The 14,803-nt window shown below is 34.8% G+C and overlaps 1 protein-coding gene across 5 annotated transcripts in view; it reads left to right on the forward strand.

Annotated features, from left to right (window-relative positions):
• The window catches only part of ATG5 (autophagy related 5), a 110,818-nt gene that overhangs the window by 81,755 nt on the left and 14,260 nt on the right, over nucleotides 1-14,803 (forward strand). For all 5 annotated transcript variants that reach the window (XM_081044930.1, XM_081044932.1, XM_081044934.1 and 2 more), the window contains one exon: nucleotides 11,146-11,263. In XM_081044930.1, coding sequence (XP_080901056.1) covers nucleotides 11,146-11,263 — 118 coding nt within the window. The remainder of the gene's footprint in view (nucleotides 1-11,145; nucleotides 11,264-14,803) is intronic.

Raw genomic sequence — 14,803 nt, forward strand, 5'->3', positions numbered from 1 at the left:
GTATGGTTTTAAAATGTTTTTGGATAAACCTTAGAAGAAGTAAGATAATTATTACTAAAAATATCAATCTGGCACCTTTATAGGAAGCTTCTCATTTGGCCATTCTACTAATAATTTCTATAAAAAATTTAAGGCAATATGAACAATATAAAACAATAACTTATTTTATAAATTGGTTCATAAACAGCACCAAATTTATCTCAATCTTGACCAAAAGGAAAATGGTGCTTCCCTGTAGCACATTTTATTCACTGAAAAGATATAAGGAAGACACAAATTGTTGTCTGTATTTGAAGAAAATTTGCCTTAACTATTTATGTGACAAAATATATTTGGCATTGTCTAGACAGAATTATAATAAATGTAACAATTTAAATAAGACAAAACATAAACTTCAAACCAGATGTGTGGATATAATTCTGATGGGTGCTTTCATTTAATCATAGTCTCAATTAAAACACTACTGCTTTGAGGATTAAGTGTCCCTGACTAAAATAATGACAGCTTTTCAAATGTTAATTATTATTTTTTAGAGTTGTCGGGAATATTAAAAGTGGACTTTAGACTCTGGTAGTGTAACTACAGAAAGTGCTTATTTTCAAGTCTCCTATTTCCCTACGTAAAGGATAAAAGTAGTCTGATTAAGTGGCACAGACTCCCCACCCCATCGTCCCCTCTGTTGCCTCACTTCCCACCACCAAAAGGACTGTTTACTGTAAAGGTCTAAAAGCATTCATTTGAAAATGGTCTGTTCTTTTTACTTAATGAAGTATTGTAATTGTGTATATTCTTAAGCTAATTTTAATATGAGGCTTCTTTTGAAAAGCATGTGATGCAAAATTTGACATGCATGAATATATCTTAGGCCAAATATGCATGTGACAGTTTGAAGCACGTATCGTGTCATTGTTGGTAAAGTCTGGGAGCATATCCTGTGTAAACCCCTGTTTTTATTTGTGCTACATATTTATTCTAATTAACAAGACTTCAAAGGGAACTGATGGTTATACCAGTTATTGTTCATTCTCTGTTGTTGGTTCTCTAGAGACTAGTGTTACCTTTCTTTGGTTCCACACGTAACAGGAGTTTAAAAGGGAGGAATGAAAATAAGTAATGCTTGTGAAGCATCTGTTACGTGAGGTGTTTTATGGATCTCACCTTATTCAATTATCACAGCAATTATTTAAAGATATGTATTATTTCCATTTTTCAAATTTGGAAGCAGACCTCCAAAGATTGATGTAATTTGCTATAGATACACAGTCAGTTGTGTTGAGTTGGGATTCCAACCAAACCTTTCCTAATCCTACTACGTTTGACATTACAGGGTCTGCATGCTAAGCTCTTAGACTATTTTTCTTCCCTTATCTATTAATTTCTCACAGATTCCATTGTATTCCAGCTGCCCTCTGCATTCTTTAGTAGGAAGGGGGGCTTATGAAAGGGAAGGATTGGTGCTGAACTCGGCCTGAAACACCTTAGATCTTCCTCTGTTTTAAAAAAACATGTATTTCAAGTTGCAACCATAAAGACATTCTGTATTCCTTCGTTTTCATCCTCTTTTAAACTTCCTACTGTTTTTTAATACCTGATATTCTATCATACTTAGCATATTTTACTTTGTACCTACTGGGTAAATCTTCCTCTCTTAGAAAATGAAATTATGTAACTGGTTAGGGTTTTTTGGGTTTTATTTTTGTTTTTGCACTAGCTGCCAAAAAGTCCAGAATTAAATTTTGTGTTGGACTTCTAAATTTTCTCTCATAGCACTTTATACATATGTCTGTTATCACTTAACACTGTATTGCGATTAGTTGTTTATGTGTGCATTATTCAATTTTGTGTCCCCTCACAATGATACCCTAGTAGGTACGCAATAAATGTTTAATGAATGAAGATTTATAATATAATTTACCTCTGCCCTCTAGTTACTAGTCCTTAGAGATCCTGGACCAGAGTCCTACTATTGGGATATTTTTTTTTTTAAATGGCTGAACTCTGAGTGCCTGGGTCTAAGCTGTTTGGGGGGGAAAGGAGCCAGCCATATGGACTTTGCTTAGTTGCAAAGACCACAGGGCTTGGCTGAACTAGGCAATTTATCCAAAGCATATGAAATCATCTCTAACCCAGAATAGGAAGTAGGAAGTGAATCTAAGAAGTGAAGCCACAGATGAGAGCTGGAGTGCTGCCAAGAGAGTGGGGTGGAACCATAGTCAAGAAAATAAGATGTGATCAGAAACTGGGAGGTTTGGGAACAGGCTAGGCAGCGGACTTTAAAGGATATGGGGTGAATGGTTCTGGATGGAGGCTGTGAACACTTAGGGAGTGGGACTAATTTTTAAATTGCTAGATTAAAGGAGCTACTTAGGGCTGGTCAGAGAGCTTTGTGAGGGCAGAAACTGCGGTACTCCCTTTTTGCTGAGTACCTCTATCAAGTACATGATGTAATGAAAGAAATGATTAAAGTACGATGAACAAATGAATCAGTGAAGCATATCTATTTTTAGATCACATAACTTATCCACATACCTTATATCCATTCTCTCCGTTTTCTTTGCCACCATACAGGTTCATAGCCACATTATTTGTGAAGCAAACCAAAGGGACTCACCAATTTTCCAATCTTCCCCCCAATTTTAATTCATAGTATAGCTTGATTTGTCCTTTTCTTAAAAAAAAAAAAAAAAAAAAAGTCAATTTATTGAAACTAAAACAAAAACAGTTCACCCATCCCACCACCACCACCATTCTGAGCTTGGCTGTTTTTTGTTTTATTCTTGTTTTTATTTTTAGATTCCACATATAAGACACATGGGATAATTCTGTCCAACTATAGATGTGTTAATAGTTTTGGTTGTTATATGCACGCTTTTGTCATAAGCAATCTCAAATCTTTCCCTTGTTTCTCATAGCATAGGCAGGAAGTAAATAAAATACCCTTCATTACAATTTATTTATCTTTATATCCTTGTAATACCTGGCATCACTATTAATGGAATATCGGCAACTACATGATTCTCAAAAGTAAAGTGTTTCATTGTGGTTTTGTTTTCTTTAAAGATGTATAAGAAAAGTTTTATTGATATCACTGTCACCATTTTGATATTAATGAAGCTTTCACTACTTAGGTAAAGCTTTTCAAATATAGTAAATTTAGTTCATTAATTTAAAACTGTGTGTCAAGTGAAAACACTGATTTTGATAGCCCTTGTAATTATTGGTGAGGTTTTTAATATGGGAGGTAGCTTTTGTGCATGCACAGAATACTTAACACATTAGCTTCATTAGACTTGTATATTATAAAATCTAGATTTTCTAATACCTTTCAGTTCAATTTATGCTAATTATAAATATAATAATTTTTGTATAACAATGAGAGCAATCTTTTTCAATTCTGGATATTCATATAATCCCTTCTCCAGATGGTTTTTTTGACAATTCAGTATTATTTTATATTCATTTCAGGTGTACAGCATAGTGGTTAGACATTTGTATAAATTAAGACGTGATCCTCCTGATGTACCTGGCACTATATATAGTTGTTGCTATGTTCCCTATGCTTTACATCCCCATGACTCTTTTGTAACTACCAGTTTGGACTTAATCACTTCAACTTTTTCACTCTGTCTCCAACCCCCCTCCCATCTATCACCCCAACAAATCTAGTACCCATCTGACACCATACATAGTTATTACAATATTATTGACTATATTCCTTACTGTATACCCTACATCCCCATGACCACTATGTAACAACCCATTTGTACTTTTTAATCCCTTCCCCTTTTTTCGTCCACACCCCTAAACCCTCTCCCATCTGACGACCATCAAAATGTCCTCTGTATCTATGAGTTCGTTTCTGTTTTGTTTGTTTATTTAACTTTTTAGATTACATGTATAAGTTAAATCATACTGCATCTGTCCTTCTCTGTCTGACATACTGCATTCAGCACAATACCCTCCAGGTCCATCCAGGCCACCCCAGATGGCAAGCCATTCCCATCCATGGCTGAGCAATATTCCATTGTATTATGTATCACCTCCTCTTATCCATTCATCCATAGACAGACATCCAGGCTGCCTCCACATTTTGGCCCCTGTAAACAATGCTTCAGTGAACATATACATACGCATGTCCCCTCGAAGTAGCATTTTGGGTTTCTTCTGATAAATACCCAGAAGTGGAATTACTGGGTTCTTCTTTGTCTCTGTGTTTTAAAGTCTAGTTTGTCTGGTGTAAGTATTGCTAACCCAGTTTTTTTTGTTTCCATTTTCATGAAATATCTTTTTCTATCTTTTTACTTTCCACCTGCGTGTGTCTTTCAATCTCAAGTGAGTCAGTTGTAGGCAGCATATGTAAGGGTTTTGTTTTCTTACCCATTCAGCCCTCCTGTGCCTTTTGATTGGAACATTTAATCCATTTATATTGAAAGTAATTGTTGATAGGTATGTAGCTATTGCTATTTTATTATTCATAATTTTGATCTTTTTTCCCCCTCCCCATCTTAAAGAAGTCCCTCTAAGATTCCTTGTAATATTGGTTTGGTAGAGATGAACTCCTGTAGCTTTTTCTCAGGGAAGCTCTATCAGCCCTTCAATTCTAAATGACAGCTCTGCTGTGTACTGTAATCTTGGTTGTAGGTCGTTGCTGTTCATCACATTGAATATTTTGTGCCAATCCTTTCTGGCCTGCAAAGCTTCTGTTGAGAAATCAGGTGACAATCTTATGGGAAATTCCTTATAAGTTACTAGTTGCCTTTCTCTTGCTGCTTGTAGTACTCTCTCTTTGCCTTTAACCCTTGCATTTTAACTATAATGTGTCTTGGTGTGGGCCTGTTTGGCTTTATCTTGTTTGGGACTCTCAGTGCTTAAATGTCTATTTCCTTCATCAGACTAGGAAAATTTTCAGTCATTATTTCTTCAAATAGGTTCTAAATCCTTTGCTTTCTCTCTTCTGTTTCTGGGACCCTTATGAGGTGAATGTTGTTACACTTGATGTTGTCCCAGAGGTCTCCAATTTTTTAGATTCTTTTTTTCTTTTTGCTGTTCTGTTTGGGTATTTTCTGCTACCTTATCTTCCATATTGCAGATTCAATCCCCTGCTTCATCTAGTCTGCTGGTGATTCCCTCTAGTTCATTCTTCACTTTGGTAATTATATTTTGCACTCTGACTGGTTCTTTTTAAGGTTTCTATGGCTTTTTTTAACCATTGTTTTGAACTCTGTGTCTGATAGGTTGCTTGCCTCCATTTTATTTAGTTCTTTTTCTGGAGTTTTCTCCTGTTCTTTCATTTGGGACGTATTTCTATTTCATCATTTTTGCTGCCTCTCATTGTTTGTTTCTCTGTATTAGGTAGGGCTGCTATGTCTCCCAGTCTTGGCCGGGTATCCTTATGTAGTAGGTGCCCTGTGGAGCCCTGGCACAGTCTCCCTGGTCACCTGCCCCGGGAGCTCTAGGAGTGTCCCTCATGTGGGTTGTCTGTGCCCTTCTGTTATAGTTGAGCCTTGATTGCTATTGGCACGTTAGTGGGTGGGATTGACCGTCAGGCTGATTGGCTGTGGAATCTGGCCACATCCACAGCTTATGAGCTGCTGTGTAGGGGGCTTACCCCACTGAGTGGGATTTGCCCCAGTGGGCTCTGGTGCCTATTGAGACCGCCCTTTATGTGTGCCACTTGTGGGGCTACATAGGCGGTGCTCTGCGTGGGCTGAAGCCAACCTCTAAGTATATTGCTTCTGGGGCCTCTTGGGAGCAGTACCTCTAGCTCACGTACCTTACTTGCCCCTCGCCCTAACCTCTGAACCACGAATTGGCTCTCCATTTCTAAAATTTTATCATTTTACTAATGTTATATAAATGGAGTTATACAATATGTAACCTTTTGAGATTGGCATTTTTTAATGCAGTATAGTTCCCTTGAGTTCCATATAAGTTGCTGTGTGTATTAATAGGTTTTTAGGGCGGCCTGTTAGCTCAGTTGTTTAGAGCGTGGTGCTCTTAACAACAAGGTTGCCGGTTCGATCCCCACATGGGCCACTGTGAGCTGCGCCCTCCACAACTAGATTGAAACAACTACTTGACTTGGAGCTGATGGGTCCTGGAAAAACACACTTAAAATAAATAAAGGTTTTTTTAAAATATGTTTTTAAATTATTGCTGAGTAGCATTCCATGGTATAAATATACCACAGATAGTTTGCCCATTCACCTGTTGAAGGACATTGGAATTGTTTCCAGTTTTGGGATATTATAAGTAAAGCTGCTATAACCATATATGTACAAGTTTTTTTGAGAATGTAAGTTTACATTTCTCTGGCAATACTCAAGAATAAAATTGCTAGGTCATATAGTAAATGCATGTTTAGTTTTATAAGAAACTACCATACTCTTTCCAGAGGGGCTGTGCCATTACATTTGCACTAACGATGTATAACAGATCTACTTTCTCTGCGTGCTCACCAGCATATGGTGTTACTACTATTTTTTTTATTTTAGACATACTTATAAGTGTGTAGTGATATGGCATTGTGGTTATAATTTGCATTTCTTTAATGGCTAATGATATATCAGTTATCTTTTCATGCTTATTTGCCATCTGTATATCCTCTTTGGTGAAATGTCCCTTTATGTCTTTTGCCCATTTTGTAATTGAATTCTTTGCTTTTTTTTACCCTTGAATTTTTAGAGTTCTTTGTATGGATATATGGTTTACAGATATTCTCTCCTCGTCTGTGGCTTGTCTTTTTATCTTTACAGGATTTTTTGTAGAGCAAAAGGCGTTTTTTGTTTGGTTGGTTGGTTTTTGATGAAGTCAAGTTTATCAGTATTTCCTTTAATGGATCTTGCTTTTAGTGTTAATTTCTAGACCAGTTTTAAATTTATATAACCTGAAGTTCATACAGACAAGTGAACTTAGAGAAAATATATTGAAACTAAAAGGAAATAAAACTTGAATCTGCTAAATTGGGATAGTATTAATTTAAAAACAGTATTTTAAAACTGTTGATCATGGTTGTAGTCTGTTTTAGGCTGTGTTTAGGTGGCTATGTGTACTATGATTTTGCTGTACATATATTTTATCTCAAAAAATCATCAGTATAAGACATTATCTCCACTTACACTTATGCCTGTATATGTGCATGTATACACACATAATTATTTCTGTTTTACTGTTGAGGAAACTGAGGTTCAGGAAAATTAGATAATTGTGCCCATGGTCCTATATAATACATGACAGAACCTGGACTTGAAGCCAGTTCTTGCTGGCCAAAAAGCTCTTGAATAACTGTCGTATTTTTTGTTACAATATGTCCCTTATGTAACGCAGAAGAATCAGACTTGATCTTGGTGATGTGGTTGTACGTCTTACATAATACTAAAGTCCATGCATTGTCAGCTGTAGTAAGGCAGCGTTGCTGGGTTTTGAACTTTAATGTTAACCTATTTGGCTATATTGGAAATGCTCGTAGACCTTTTCCCTGTATTTTATTTCTTAGATATAAAACTGATAATATCCTGGTTAGCCTACACTGCTGTGTAGTCATAGCACACATCTATAAGAATTTAAGTGTCACTCTTGAACTGTCAGCTTAAGAAAATATGTTGAGTCACTAAAATGTTACAAATTTAACTTAAAAGTTTTTACAAATTTGGTTCTTCTGCTTCTGGTCATTGTATCTCCAAGGTAAATCAACAATGTAATAACTTCCTATTGGAAAAAGTTATCGCATTGGTGAGGGTGCATGACTAGAGGAGGGATGGGAACAGCCAGCCGGCAGCAGCCCGATTTTATATATCATTTGGTATACTTAAGAAGTGACTAACATGTATTTTAAAAAGTAACAAGGGCAGTTTCAGAGATGACTTTACCAAGTCATATTATTTCTCATGAGAGAAAAATACTGTTTCTTGGAAGTCACTGAAATAGTTTGCATATTTACAAATAAATGGTTAGATTAAGTAAGTATTGGCTGTATTCCTGTTACAGTGGCCTTCTTGTCTGTCACACTGACATTCAGGTTACCATGGTGTGAGCATCGTCTGGTTTCATGCAGACTGAACCAAAGATGAAAGAATTCATTTTCGTAGTTTTTTGTATTTCTTAAATTCTTGCTATATTCAAAAAGAAGGTAGTTTTAAAATACTTCCTAGCATAATTTAGAATTCTCTGCTGAACTCCAACTTAAATTTAATGAGATTTGTTAAGAAATTTGTGTGACTTTACCCTCCATTCTCCTAGCCCTTCAGGACCTCTGTACAGTCCTTGAATGCACCATCTGTCTGTGGAGGGCTTTTGTTTTAAGGGTAATTCCTGAAATTGTTTGGTGTGACTTACTCAGACACTTAATTGATCTTCTTTAGCATAATAAATTATTAAGAATAATAAGTTTTGGGGGTAGGGAGGGAAAAAGAATATAAGTTTTTAAAGGCATGCTAATCAATATTAAACAAAATGTTCATTAGATTTTTGATTGAGGTATTTGGGTCTCGTCTTTTCGAATAAGGTTTTTGTTATATGAGAAACAGCACTCTACTTGGATGAGAGTTTTCTTGGTTACTATTCACGGAATTTACTTAGATTAGGTTAATCGTACTCGGGCTTCCCTGCTCCCCACAAGCAAAGAGCATCATTATAAAGGTTGTCATACCTTTATTATAACTGCTCAGAATAGAAAAAGAAGTACAGAGAAATCACAGGCTATTTTTCTAGGAATGGGGGTAGAGGAGAATTTCTGGATTTTAATAATGTAGCTAAGACTAGTTGGCCTTTCCTGTTTAGCATATTGTTTTATCATATTATTATATATTATGTGTTGTTATTCTAGCTAAGCCATCTCACAATGCTGTCTCTACGTAGGGAGCAATTGAATCTTGAAAAGATTTCTTTGACTTTGCCGAAAACTTGGGTATTTTCAGATGGGACTATGGACGATACCCTTGAACTTTTTTTTAACTGAGGCCACAGTCCTGCCCCTCCTTCTCCACTGGCCCAGCCCCAGTTTTCATCACATAGGCTTGTATTAGTCAAACAGCCTCTCACCAGTCATTCTGATGTTACCTCTTAACCAAGTCATTGTACACAGCGCTGCTTTCCATTAGGCTTCAGAAAAAGCCTCTTTCATCACGTCACTTCCTTTGCTAAAAAGTCTTAAAAGCCTCTTCGTTACTTGGAAGATTGAAAGCCCGAAGTGGGTGGGGGCTATTTTAATTATTACTTCGTTCCCTTATTCATTTCTTTCTTCTCTGAAGTTCCCTAACCTTTATTATCTTCATATAGTTAATCCTTGATTGTGCATGATCTCTTTCTCAGTTTCATTTTGTGTGAAAAGTATGAACTTCCTAAATTGAAGGGTATTATTCAGACTTTAAAAAAATAACTAGTTCAATTATTGAAGTGATTTGCATTATAGTCTATGCAAACTAATGATCAAGGTTTTAGTTTTCTATAGTTTTTTTTCATACTTACACAGACACACAACTGTATTATTGGAATATCATTTTTAACAGTTGTTATATATCCACTGAATACACAGTGTAAAACTAGGAGAGATAGCTCTCACATGCTTGCACCATGTCTTTTTTTTTTCTTTCATTCTTCTGTACGTCCACACTTAAAATTAAATTGTGTTTTACCAAATCTGTAACAGTTCTATCGAAGAAGTTGAGGTATACCTCTGTGATAAAACAAACGAACCAAAAAAACGTTTTTAATAGCCAGAAAGTTGAGATCATTTTCTTATAAACTGTAAGGTTGTATTCGGTACTTGTAGGTTTTTATGAGTTTCACTACAGGAAGCTTAAAATAAAAACCGCCTTAAAATAACAGTGAAAAAATTGGGGAAGATTATTCTCTTGACCATTTCCTTACTTTGTGCTTGGAGCAGTTTCTTCAGTTATTTCCACAACAAACTTAAGAGATAGGGAATGTGCCAAATTTCCAAAGAAACAGAATGCAACATCATAGAGGTCATAAACGGTAGCGCTGTTCATATATGGGCTGATGCCAGAGCCTCGGACTCTGTGTCAGGGTAAGGCTTCCACCATTGCTGACAGTTTAGGAAAATGAAACTTAATTTTAAAGTGGGTAAAATGTTGAAATTATTAGCAATAAGGTATGACATAGTTGTCAGAAGAAATGCTGCATCCACAATTTTGAAAAATTTTGAACATACAGAAAAGTTAAAATAATAAAACAACTAAGACCCTATATGCTTCATCTCCATCCACAGTATTAACATTTTTTCCACATTTGTCCTCTCCCTCTTCTCCTCTCCTCCTCTTCCCTCTCGCCTCTCCTGCCCTCTCCCCTCTTTTTCTCCCCTCTCCCTCTCCTTCATTATTTGAAGGTAAGTTTCAGACATAATGGCACTTCATCTCTAAATACTTGAGTGTGAATTTCTTAACAATAAGGATATTGTCTCTATAACCATTGCCATGTTTCCTTGACAATAAGACCTACCCCGAAAATAAGCCCCAGTTAAGATGGGGCTTAAGGTGGCCAGATGCACCGTTTCAGTGCATCATGACCATGTGCCCGAAGATGACGTGACTGTATTTGAATACATGTAGATCGTTGTACATGAAAAAATAAGACAGACCCTGAAAATACACCCTAATGTGTCGTTAGGAGCAAAAAAATAATATAAGACCTGGTCTTATTTTCGGGGAAACATGGTATCATACCTGAGAAATTTGACATTAATTCAATAATGTTATCTAACATTCATTCCTCATTTCCCAAGTTATTCTAAAAATATCTTATAGCTGCTGGTTTTTAAAATTTCCTTCTCCAATACAGTATTCAGTCACAGTCTATTTTGTATTTAGTTGTTATATCTCATCAATCTCTTTTAAACTTTTTGTATTTTATTCTTTTAATGCCTTTGAAAATTGTTTTTGAAAAGTCCAGGCCAGTTGTCTTTAGAATGTCACCCATTCTGGATTTGTCTGATTATTTCTTCATTACTAGATTTACTTGACTTTATGTTAAGCGTTTTTGGCAATAATACCAGATTTGTGATATATACTTCATATTACATCATATCAAAAGGCATCTAATGCCAACTTTAAATTTCTGATCTGTTAATTCGTAATTCATAGCAACAAAGACTTAATTGTTTGAATTCTTCATTCATTTTTCAAATAGACAACGACTGAACGGCCTTTCATTCAGAAGCTTTTTCGTCCTGTGTCTACAGATGGACAATTGCATACGCTAGGAGATCTCCTCAAAGAAGTTTGTCCTTCTGCAGTTGCTCCTGAAGGTAATATAATCAGCAACAGTAAAATATTTCTTTCATTTATCTTTATTACTGAGGTAACATAAACATTCTGTATTTATAAATCACATTTACTAGTTAGTACTTCAGGAAGATATTTTCATTATCTTATAGGGAAAAATCTTTTGAAGTAGAATCACTCAATATTTAATGTTTGTTTGGGGGGACCATTTCAATATTTTTTTATTAAATGGTGACATTGGTTAGTAAAATTATATGTTTCAAGTTTTCAATTCTATAATATGATACATCATCTGTATATCACATTGTTTGTTCCATACCCAAAATCAGATCTCTTTCTGTCACCATATATTTGACACCTTTCACCCTTTTCTACCTCCCTCCCACTTCCTTTTTCCTCCAATCACCACTATACTGTTGTCTGTGTCTATGAATTTTTATCTTGTTTGTTGCTTTCAGTGTTATATCCCATATATGAGTAAAGTCAAATGGTTCTTGATTTTTTCCATCTGACTTATTTCGCTTAGCATGATATCCTCAAGCTCCATCCATGTTGCCACAAAGAGCAGTATTTCATCTTTTCTTATGGCAGAGTAATATTGCATTGTGTGTATGTACCACATCTTCTTTGTCCAATCATCTAGCAAAGGGTACTTCAGTTGTTTCCATGTCTTGGCCACCATGAATAGTGCTGCAGTGAACATACGGGTACATGTATCTTTACGCATAGATGTTCTTAAATTGTTGTCTTATTACATCTTTGGTGCCCTGGGTCTTTTATTTGTGAATTCAATTCTGGTAAATATTGTTTTTAATCTTGCATTGTGTTTTTTCATTGTAAAAGAATAAGATAATTAAAAAATTTTGTACCTTTTCTTTAATCAGATATGCTTGCCTTTCCTAGCATTCTTGTGTATCTAATACTTCTGCATTGTATAAAGGCCAGTGAGGGGGAGAACCGGCAGAACCAATACCAGAAGAGATTGATTAAAAAAATAGATCATTGACGACAACTCAAAATTACTGAAATTGAACAGGTTTCATTGGTTCAAGCGGTTATAAATGTATTTTATAAGGTCTTAGTGTCATTTGTCATCACTGTACTCTATTCTCTATTAGACCATAGAGTCAAGGTTTTTGATGGTATCTTACACATCCTCGTAGCTCTAATGTTAGGGTTAAGGGTTTACTCAGTATTTTAGTTACTGAATTCATTCTTTGTGTCGTTACCTGAAACATTGTTTATGATCATTAAATCATAGCATAATGAGTATTAAGTTGATTATAATACTATTTTAGAATCCTAATCTATTTTTATTGCTATATAATTTTAGTTTTCAGTAAGATTTCAGTTAAATAAATTTGGGGGCATTATAATGATTTTTATTTTTAGTAAATTTATAGTGTTCAGTCATCACTGCAGTCTAGTTCTAGAGCATTCCCATCACCTCAAAAGTTCAGTTGTGCTTGTTTGCAGCTAATCTCTGCTCCCACTGCCAATTGTAAACAACTGCTGGTCTGCTTTCTGTCTCTGTAATTTTCCTCTGGGATGTTTCACATAAATGGAATCATACAAAATTGCAACTTTTTTTTCTTTCCACTTAGCATACTGTTTTGGGTTTTATCCAGTTTGTAGCATGATTGATTCAATAGTTTGTTCCTTTTTATTGCCGAATAGTATTCCATTGGGTATATATATCATATTTTGTTTATTCTACAGGCATTTGGATTGTTTCCACCTTTTGATTTTTATGAATAATGCTGTTGTGAACATTCACGTACAGACCGTTGTTTGGACATATGTTTTCATTTTTCTTGGGTATATTCCTAGGAATGGAATGGCTGGGTGGTATGCTAAGTTTTCTTTTAGTTTTTTAAGAAACTGCTAAACTTTTCCAGTGTGGTTGCACCATTGTACACTCCTACCAGCAGTGTATGGGGGTTCTAGTTTTTTCACATCGTCTCCAAAGCATACTTTTTGTCTTATAGCCATCTTAGTGGCTATCTTATGGTGTTTAGAGGTATCTTATGGTGTTTTTAATTTACATTTCCTTAATGACTAATGACATTGAGAGTGTTTTCATGTACTTGTTATTATTCATGGATATATTTGATGAAATGTCTGTTCAAACCCTTTTCTCATTTTTTCATAGATTTTTCTGTCTTATTGCTGAGTTTTCAGAGTTATTTATGTATTCTGGATATAAGTCCTTTATCAGATACAATTTACAGTTATTTTCTCCTAGTCTGGCACTTGTCTTCATTTTCTTTTGAAGAGTAAAAGTATTTAATTTTGATGAAGTCCATTTATCAAGGTTTTTTATGTGTTGTATTCAGTTAAATAATTAAAAATTGTTTTCTGATAGATAATACATTTATATAATTCCTAAATGAAATAGTACATAAAGGAATATAGAGAAAAGTTTCTCTTCCAAGTTCTATCCACCAATCCGTAACCCAGTTCCTCTCTCCAGAGACAATCAGTGTTGCCATTTTCCTGTATATCCTTGCAGAGATAGTTGAGTAGACTTTAGTTTTGAAGTTAAGTCATAGAAATTTTGCCTGGGATACTCCCAATAATTTTTATTGATTCAGGAATACTTACCGTTCCAGTTTACTTTCTCCATTCTGTAAGGGTTTGTTTAAAAACAAAAAATTTTTTAACGTGTTTTGCTACATTCTTGAAAATTTTGGAATATAGACTAATTTTTCCATTTGAAGTATAATTAAGAAATTAATTTTTTTATTAACAAAAATGGGACCCATAAGCCTCATAACTGTCCCCACTGCAAGCATTGGCTTTCAGTTGTTAATTTCTCTGTGCTGTTTTTTTTTCTCTGTTTTTGAATACTTGGTAATATTTTAAAGAACATTGAAATAATGCCTTTGTCAATTAAGAGTAATTGAAATTTAAACTAAAGCTTAATTTTCAAATGGCTACCTTATTTTTCTTAGATATTTTTTGACAATCTTTCAAAAGCATAATGTCATTTAATATACTTTATAGGATCCTTGAGTGAGAATGTTACAGTGAAACTCAAAACCTTTGAAGAAAACTGTTCTATTGTAATGATCTATCTCTCCAACCAGCAGCACACTTTGTCAACAAATACACAAAATGATGAGAGAAATCTTACTAGAGAAGAGCAGGAAGAAATTGGGTGTTAATTTTGTATTTGACATCTTTAAAGAATAATATAACTGTAGAATCTTAGAGTTATTCGTTCATTCTCTTAATTTAGATGATTTGCTAAAGATTTCTTAGTTACTTAATGCAGAACTAGGTTTAGAACTCAAGTCTTCATTTCTTGGGCCATTGGTTTTTCCACATTACTATGCTACTATTTATTTTTGCCTTCAATTTTTCTACCTTTTAGCTTTTTTGTTTAGTTTAAAATAACATTCTGAAATGTTTGCTTTTTCCTAAGTATTCTGTGATTTGTGTTTAGTGCCTAATCTCGCCTATGTGCTGTTCTTTCTTACAGTATTTCCTGGTATGGTCTTAGGAACCTGAATTTCTGCTATTTTTATTTTGTTATTTCAGAGTTCCTGTATATAATTCTG

Source organism: Rhinolophus hipposideros (assembly GCF_964194185.1).
Source record: "Rhinolophus hipposideros genome assembly, chromosome: 3".
NCBI classification, from domain to species: domain Eukaryota; kingdom Metazoa; phylum Chordata; class Mammalia; order Chiroptera; family Rhinolophidae; genus Rhinolophus; species Rhinolophus hipposideros.